This window comes from Helianthus annuus, chromosome 9 (genome assembly GCF_002127325.2).
Source record: "Helianthus annuus cultivar XRQ/B chromosome 9, HanXRQr2.0-SUNRISE, whole genome shotgun sequence".
Lineage (NCBI taxonomy): Eukaryota > Viridiplantae > Streptophyta > Magnoliopsida > Asterales > Asteraceae > Helianthus > Helianthus annuus.
This window is the reverse complement of record NC_035441.2, coordinates 157,690,603-157,699,832: the sequence shown is the minus strand read 5'-3', so window position 1 is coordinate 157,699,832 and position 9,230 is coordinate 157,690,603. Positions and strand designations below refer to the sequence as shown.

Genomic DNA, 9,230 nt, shown 5'->3' with positions numbered 1-9,230 from the left:
CATTTTCGAGCCAGAATTACTTCCAACATATGAATGATTTCATAAACGTCTTTAAGTCCCAGTCATACCGATTTTCCCTCATAGATGTCCTTTGATCCTTCAACCACACCAAATCTTTTTCCCGTTGTTTCGTTTATTATTTCCACAAACTCCTTCATGGTCTTTTCTTTCATTGATGCGTGTAAACACCAACTTTGTCACACTAACTACTTTACTTGACGACTCGACGAGTCTCTTTTTTTATTTGGTCTTGTAGCTGTTGTGTTTTCGTTAAGGTTTGACTTATGACTAGTGAAAGCATTGTCTAGTGTACATGAGCGGAAGTTGCCGAAATCTGATGACTCTCTTCTCTTTTCGAATGACTCTCGGATCCTTCACCCATCAACGGGACCTTGCCCCATTTATCATGCTTTTTTTTACAATTTCCCATGAATCAACTTTGATTAAAAACACCTAGATGTTTTTTTTGATAATCACTTAACGTCTTTTTCATCACATTAAAATTGTCGCATCCACTAGCTCGTAAATGATCATATAGAGATAAAAATAATATAAATTAATGCAATTATAAACTAAAAATAAATATAAATATAAATATTATAATAAACTAATAAAAATATTGTAATAAACTAAAAGGTAAGGAACTTAAATTAAAATAAATAGAAATTGTACCGATTGAGTATAATATCTGTTGAACAAATTCATATTTTCATTCAAAGGCTTCCATTTTGAATTTAGTTGAAGACCATTCGATTGCTTCCGCCCGTAAGTTCACTGCAATGTTTAAGCACTGCCTTCCAAAAACTAACCCTTTTTTGATGACTCCCGTTTTTCTTGTTTTCGGAAATGGGAACCCATACTTTTGCACAAAGCTACTTCTTGCTCGTTTTTCCTGGTTGATAGTCCGTTGGTCTTGGAATCTTCCTTCATTTGCCTCACCTTGGTCATCTTCATCTGCCTCTTCTTCAACTTGCATATCTTCAAGATTTTCATCAAAATCATAATCTTGATATTTATGTTGATATGACTCTTGAGTTTCAAGCACGAGCTTCATCATCATGATCGTCATAAACCAGGAGCGGTCGCTACTCATTGTCATGTGGGGACCGATAAGTTGGGCTCCTCAATGCAAATGGGTCAAATGATTGTTGATCTTCTAAAGGGTTATCCTATCAACCAGGTGCAACTAGAGTAGGAGGACTTGGCATTACTAGATAGACATATGGTTGGTATGGTAACACTTGTGGTTGTTGTGTGTTGCAGTTTATACCGTTGATGACTCGAGCTCGACCTCCTCACGAGCTTAACCACCTCTTCTCGAACTAGAATCGATTCCTCGAGATTTAAAGTTTTCTTGCTTGCACCAACCTTTGATTATTTATTTTTGAATCTATAGAGTAATATTGTTTGTGTGTGTAGAGTATTGGTATAAATGTTTTAATTTTAGTGAAGTAAAATGGTAAAATAGTGTGGTATACATAATAGGTAAAACTTAAAAAGAAAATAATTTTTATAAAATAGCAACGGCATTATAGCCGTTCTCGCATTATAGCCATTAGAAGAGCAAAAATAAACATCATTCATAGGTGACTCATGCCCGCGGATGGAACCTGGAATTGATACCAGCAATGATGGTGGCGGTGTAGCAGCACGGTACACATACCCCGACAGGGTTACTCAAGGATGCCCTGTCCACCCTTATTAAAAAGATCTGGCTGGCGGATGGTGTCATCTCCATCTCTCGATCAAGAAAAGGGAGAAACTAGGTCTTAGAGTTTGATTTATAAATCGGTATCGGATGTTCGATGCAAGCCATCGTCAATTGTTCTATCAAACCTAGTTTTTTGCTAGGATTTTGTATCTCCAAATACTCGATTACATCCGATTGTCTTTGTTTTTTTAACCGTTGGTTCGGTTCTTCTTGTATGCTCTTGAAATCATTCATTTGAAATACAACAGAATCACATATTTTTCACATAAACTTTTTTACATGTTAAATGCTATTTACATAAAAATATATTATTTGAATTTTTTTGTATTTTTAATAGAAATACAAAACTTGCAAACGAATTAATTATTTATAGATCCTTGTCTTCGTAACTAAAAGGTAAAGGCACCGACTTGACAACTCGAAATTTCCCAACATTATTCAAATGCTCATTCTCCAACCTGAAGAAATTCCATATGCCACGTCGGATAATCTCCAAAATCGCTACAATTGCAATCAGGGCATTCCTATGTAGAAAAGGGGCTTCATGGAAATCCAATACAGTTTGCATCCACGCAAGTCTCAGGATCACATTCAATACCTGCAAATCACCTAACGTCAATCAAGATCCAAAACGATAATTGCAGTTATTATTTGAAATGGTATGTAACATCTAACATCCAATGCCAGCCAACATTGTCCGCTTTGCGCACAAGTAGCTTACAGATATATTTTTAGTTGCCCGAGTGGAAAGTTCCCTAAGTTTCACCAATTATGGATGATTTCCCCTCAAGCATGTTTGACTAATTGGGAAGTTTTTCCATCCACAACCAATGCGCCCAGAACGCTTTGTTAAGAATTGAGGCCTTATGGCCCAAAGGTGTGACAAGATCATTAATTACCATTGCTATGAAGTAGACAAATCTGTTGGGCAAAATGAGCTTGTCTCTCAACCATGGATTCTCAGAATTCCTACATAGTAGACCCCAATCCATCACTATATCCCAGTAGGTATTGAAAATTGTTGCGACTCCTGAGGTGGATGCAGCTAGGATCTTCAAGCTTGTTCCTCTTCTTTGAATATAAATTGTCCTTGAAACTACAGCAGCAATGGTAGATAGGTATTTGAGTCCATTCATAGCTTGTGTAGAATCAGATCCTTCACAAAAGCGTCTTATACACTATACATAGTCAAATTCAACAAGTATTATTGTATTAGAATTTAAAAAAAAAAAAATCATCCATGGATCGTACTCGTACACTACAACTTTAAAATGCATGAGACTACATACCTGTAGAACTCGAATCCAATATGGGACAACAGCGATAACTATAGAAATAATTTCAAAAATGTTACTTTCGTTGCAAGTCGTTGCATCTCTCTTCTTAAAATCTCCCCACCCATAGTAACATACATAGAACTGTATATTCCTCAATAACTGAACCTGGATCCATTAAAAGTAATCAATGACATTTATTTTCTTGATCAAAAGTATTATCAGTTTAATCATTATTTCACAACTGCTTTTTAATCTTACCTGACTGGTAAACTGATCAGCCAAAAAGAAATCAGAAAGTGTGACCATGTAAAGAGGAGCACAAATGCAGTGCCATAAACACACCAAGAAGAAGAAACGGTTTGTTCGATACAAGATATTAAATGGACAGATTGTCATCAAAACCACAACCTGCAACACACAGTTTATAGTCAATTTGAAAAACATATATACACATGAATGTATAATGAACCAAAATATGGATTTCTTACAATGACCAAGCCCAAAGGGAGTAATTCAGTCCATGCCTTGTAACTTTCAGTTTCTGGATCCAATTCCATTTCAAGATTTGAGAGTACAGCTGCAAGAATGAGAACTGACAGACCAAAAGTGAGGAGCAGAATTTGTTTGAAACCCATTTCTGTTCCTTGCTTAAATCCAAATATAAACACGTAATTGACACGATAGCGCACCCAAAAGTATATATTTCCAGCATACATCAGCATATGCAACACGATAAATCCAAATAAGCTGTATAGTGGGAAGATGGTGTTCATGTACTTAGTGTGTCCTTCACCCTGGAGAAGATCTCGAGCATGTATACTTATAATGATCGCGACAACAAGTGCTAATGAGCATCCAAAGAAGACCCCTGCACAAGAAAATACATTGATTATTTGTACTTTACAAGTCTATAATGATTATCTTGCATGACACACATAACTTACCAACAAAGAATGTAACTCGATGCTTCTCTCTTTTAGATTTCAGTCTTAAGGTGTTCATTGCTCGTTGACGATCGCCTTTACAGAAGTGCTTTATGAATACTGCTTCGACTCTCTCTATGAGCTTTGCAACCTGAAGTAAATGTTTGCATATAGTCAGGCACAGGTCACAACATCTGATAAGCCTGGGGAATTAATTTGAAAGTGAACTCGAATCTTCACGGGGTTTAGTTAGCATTGCTAAATGTCTTTTGGTTAATGTTTGGCACGTACGTAAGCTTTTTGTCATGTGCTAAAACAAGTATGTCTAGGAAAATTACCAAATTAGTCAAGTCAACCAAACTTTTGTTTATAAATTAGTAATTGAATTTCTGCCTTTTACAAAATAGACTCTCACTATTCTAGTTAATCAATTTTCACCAAATAATTTTCGCCTTTTGTGCGGCTAAGACATAGCCACCGTTTTTGAACGCCGGCTAACGCTTTCTTAACAGCCCCAACTTTTGGCAAATAACTTTTTTAGAAACAATACTAAAACATAATTAGTATTATATAATACTATCCAAGGTTGGAGAACTTGCTAGTCGCTAGTCGGCCGGTGAGGTGGGGACTAGCGACTACTCGGGATTGCTCGAGATTAATCGGATCGGGTTTTTTATATGTAATTTTCAGTTTTAACTCTTACTCGACTCATTTTTTTAAGTATACAGGATTAAGTATTAGAATTCACATGGTTCGGTTGGAAACTGGCCGGAACTTAGAGGTTTTGGCCGGAATATACAGGTTTTGTGCCAGAATATGGTCGGAATCGCCGATTTTTGGCTGGCCGACTAGGACCGACTAGGCCCGACTAGCGATTAATTGACTGATTAACGAAAAATTACCCAGTCACTGGCCAACTATCTTTTCACTTTATTATGCAGTCTGAATTCAGCCCCTTCTGCTTTCAACATTTCATGTATAAAGATAAACACTACATATATAATATCTTTTTCTATTGTGTCAAATGGGTGTGTGTTAAAAGATTTAAAATTTAAGTTATCTTTTAGTTTTTTTACTCATGCCAATTTTTCTTAATTGTTATTCTTAAAATAATTTGTTTCCCAATTATAACAAGATTAACAAAAAAAATTTAAGTGCCTAATATAAATTTACACTTAAAAATAAAAAAAAATATGTTTAAATAAATACTTTTTTTAGCATTTTATATCACACAATAGAAAACTGATATATTATACCTCCTCAGATTGGCTCAAGTAAGATTCTTCAACCATCTGCAAGTAAACATCCGACGCATTTCTTGATGTGATCTGTAAGCACAATCTAGGTCATTTGATGTTGGAAAGTCAAATTTTTGATTAAACACACATAACATGAGATTGAACAATTTGTTTGACTTTTTTTTATTATTAAACCAAAGCATACTAATTAGTAATTACAATAATCTTAACCATCTATATTTATACGAAACTAAACCCAAACATACTTTGACTCATACATCAATTAAATAATTATTAAACCAATACTAGATAAATATATTTATACGAAACTAAACCCAAACATATCTATATATTTTTTTTTTTTTTTTTGCCTTTCAAAAAAAAAAGATAAATATATTCCGTTAAATATAATACTAATACTTATCTAGACCTAATAACTAAATAATAATAAATTCCACACTTTATTTTCAAGCTTTTGGATTATTTTGGACCCACTTTAACTCCAATTAGAATTAACCCTTTTATTAAACACTACATATCTAAGGCTAAAGGGTGTGGAAGTCATGGTTGGGACATGATTTGTCAATGTAAAGCTACACCACCTCCTTGTTTGATCCACCATGATTTGAATGAATTAAACCATGGCAACCATGGTCATCCTTTCTATTTTTTAAGAAATCATTTCCTTTTTCTCTTTAAACAAACATAAATTAAAATAAATAAAGGGCTAGTGGTTTGGGTTATAATCACACCCTTAGAGTAGTGCTTTTAAATGGTGAATTAGAGGTGGGTTATGCACTGACGTGGAGGGTCATGGTAGTCACGAGGGTAATGACCACACCCTATAGCCTAAGTGAAAATATAACACGTCGCTAATTCGTTGGTGAATATATCAACAGTTGCTAAAACTATTATTTTTTTTAAACTTGTGGAACACCATGAGACACATCACACATGTGACAAAAAAAAAGTAACAACCCAAACTAACCTTATCATACTTCTTCATGATCTTGGAGAAGGCCATTTGATTCAGGAAACTGGTTTCAAATTAAGCAAGATACAATTCAGTTATATTAATTTTTTCAGCCAAATGTTTATGTAAATTTGTAAATATATAAATATAAGTGGTTGATCGATGCTTACGTGTAGTTCTTCAGAAACCGAAGCTTTTCATGGAACTCAAGAAAAGCCTGCTTCAACTTTCCTTGGGCATTTTTGAGCTCATTTCTGCTGTAGTTCAAATCCACATTCAAACTATTGAAAACATTTCTAACGGTGGATCGTGGTGTTTCACTGGTCGCGTTGATCTTTACGCGATCTAAAACTTCTAAAGACGCCATCTTGTGTTCATCTGCCTCTTCCAATCTCTTTGGATGATTTTGATGTTCTTCAGTCACCTCGATTGATGGATTGTTTACTTTGATTCTAAGAGCAATGAGAGCATCCATTTGATTACTCAACTCCCCAGCCTCCCGCACCACCTCCTCCACTTTGGTTTTATAAAAACGTACCACTTTATTAAATTCATCATCAAGTCTTTTAAAAAACACAAGGTCTAAATCTCCCCCATCCTCGGATGACCGGAGGAAAACAGTCTGGTAATTCGGACACTCGCCACCTTGTTGTTCTTCATCAACTTGCTGCATTGCATTTACTACAATCACCTCATCTTCTTTGTGTTTTATGAAGCTGTTGTTAGTTAGCCCACTGAAAGCTCTGAGTAGGGACACCTTCCTCTTTAAAGACCGGGATGGCTTTGGCCGGTTCGCTTGGTTCTCCGGTGGCTGCCGCTGCCGGAAAATCAAGATTTGTTCTAAGAGAGTCTTGAGGTATTTGTAATTCATATATGCTTCTCGCCATTCTGGCACAGTCTGTGAAGCAAATTCTTTTTCAAATTTCATTGTCGGTTCGATATTTTATAGAGAAGATTAAACGTTGATATAGGAATAAACAATATATCTCCGTTAGATGATTTATAATGGTCTAGTTTTACATACAATTCAAATTTGGAAGAAACTCACCAGCTTCCGGCTTCATGCCCACTATGTTCTGGGTTATGAAAACGAAAGATATATATAACCACGCTATAAAAGAAAGACCACATTGCCCATTGGGGCCACCTATCTCATAAAGGTCAAGATTTTCGATTCAGGTCGGGACAAGTGAGTTATGATGATTTGTCATTGCAACTAGTAAAACTAAGACTATCCACTATCACAACCTAATCCAACCAAACATTTTATTAAAAAACTAATTTCTCTTTCCTCCATATACACAACCCAACCCAATCTTACTTTTCACTCACATTCACAAATCACAACCCAACCTACACCAATATTTTATTAAATAAATATAATTTATAATTATTGTTTATTACAAAAATAACAACTTAAATAATAGAAAAGAAAAAATATAAATTATAATATTTAGCAACCGTTTGCAACCTTTGGTTGTCCCACCAAACCGTTTGAAGCATAAATTAATTTTTACATTTTTAAATTGCAAATGTTTTTTTGTCTTTTTGTAAATGTGGCAACCGGTTGGTGAAACCGATCACCGTAGTGGGTAGTCTAAAAGATTCAATTAGGTTTTCGAGGAATCTTTAATTACTACAAAAATATATAGGGATGATACTGAGACGGGTTTAAGACATCACAGTCCATACCGATTGTAAAACCATGTCTGAAAGCCGACTGCTTTCGAGTATACACATTTGTTTGTTGAAAATTATCCGTTGGGATTTTGAAATGCATTTCTTACTATTTTAATTACTATATGATTAATCAGATGAAATTAGAAATATATAAACTAAAGATTAATGGTTTAGTAGATTAACTTGTTATCCAAGGAGACATAAAAATAAAAGGAAAATGTTTCCATGTATGGTTCGGGTAAACGATTATGCATGTTTCGAGTAACCGGGTTAGAGGTATCATCTTCCAAACATGTTCGTTGTAAGCCCCCAGATCCAGAAAACCTCACAGTTGTATTTACACATCAAGTACGTATAGTTCTTAAACTTTGAACATTAGACATACATAGCGGAAACTCGAACATTAAAACCATACTCTTGACCCAAAGAAAACAAGTTTATTTTGTTTTTAAATTTTTTGTTTACTTCAAATAGATTCCATTTTTTAGTTAATATATTTTTGTTTTACTTCTCATATGTGTTTTCTTGGTCTTCTCGGCCACCATGATACTAATCGGTTTCAGTTACGTCTTCGAGCCTATTTGTAAGCACCTAGCAATGATTATAAACTTATTTATCAAATTGTTACAACTCTGTTATAGTGCAATTTAATTGATATGTTAGTTCATTTTCATTAGCATGTCAACTTCGAACGCTGACTTGGATTTGTTACAAAGGCTTACCCAGCTTTTTGAAGAGGTTATAGAGTCCAATCGTAAAATTAATGACAAACTTAATGAGCTAACCAAAAGAGTTAGTAACATCCACCAAAAACGGTCCGCACTACAAGTTCAACTAGACGCGCTTATAGCACGTTATGCTAGGCCAAATGATGTCAATGAAAAAATAAATAAATTGGATGTTGTTTGTAGGTTAAGCAGTTGATTGTAAATTTTGGGATATTAATGTAAACAATCAACAATAGTCAACATATTTGGTGACTTTTTGTAATCTAATTTCGTTCGTAAAAATGCTTGTCGACACATTTTAAAGCCCCACCGACGCATCACGGTGAGGCTCCCATCTAGTCCTTACAAAAAAGTAATGTGTTTATAAAGTATCTAGAAAGAATAATTTCACACGTTGTGTTCAAAAGTGTCTAATCCTCGTAATGTATCAAAAGTGTCTAATCCTCGTAATGTATAAAACAATTATAAGTGGTAACTAACAAAGGGAATTTGGTTTACTGGTTCTAAGGTGGTAAGATATTGGATAAGGCTTTACTTCTCTAAGTGGTAAATATTTAATCCCCGTAATGTATAAAACAATTATAGTGTATAATTACAATTGTAGTTTAATAGTAAAACTAGAAACCGTCTGACTTACGAATTACGGTTCTAAAAGTAAACAAGAATCCATAAAAGTGAGAGTATACTTGCTCCTCCATGT

General features: G+C 34.6%; 1 protein-coding gene across 2 annotated transcripts; it reads right to left on the bottom strand.

Annotated features, from left to right (window-relative positions):
- Nucleotides 1–1,968: 1,968 nt before the first annotated feature.
- LOC110879167 (phosphate transporter PHO1 homolog 9) lies at nt 1,969–7,249 on the bottom strand. Of its 2 annotated transcripts, XM_035977763.1 has the most exons (10): nt 7,171–7,249; nt 6,293–7,020; nt 6,138–6,186; nt 5,168–5,239; nt 3,933–4,062; nt 3,477–3,856; nt 3,247–3,396; nt 3,001–3,153; nt 2,611–2,889; nt 1,969–2,309 (listed from the first exon to the last, which is right to left on the bottom strand). In XM_035977763.1, exons 2-10 carry the CDS (start codon nt 6,991–6,993, stop codon nt 2,079–2,081), a joined length of 2,145 nt encoding a protein of 714 aa, XP_035833656.1. In that variant the 5' UTR covers nt 6,994–7,020; nt 7,171–7,249; the 3' UTR covers nt 1,969–2,078. The 2 variants fall into 2 exon arrangements, with proteins under 2 accessions (XP_035833656.1, XP_035833655.1); XM_035977762.1 differs by having other exon boundaries at nt 6,293–7,205.
- Nucleotides 7,250–9,230: the final 1,981 nt, after the last annotated feature.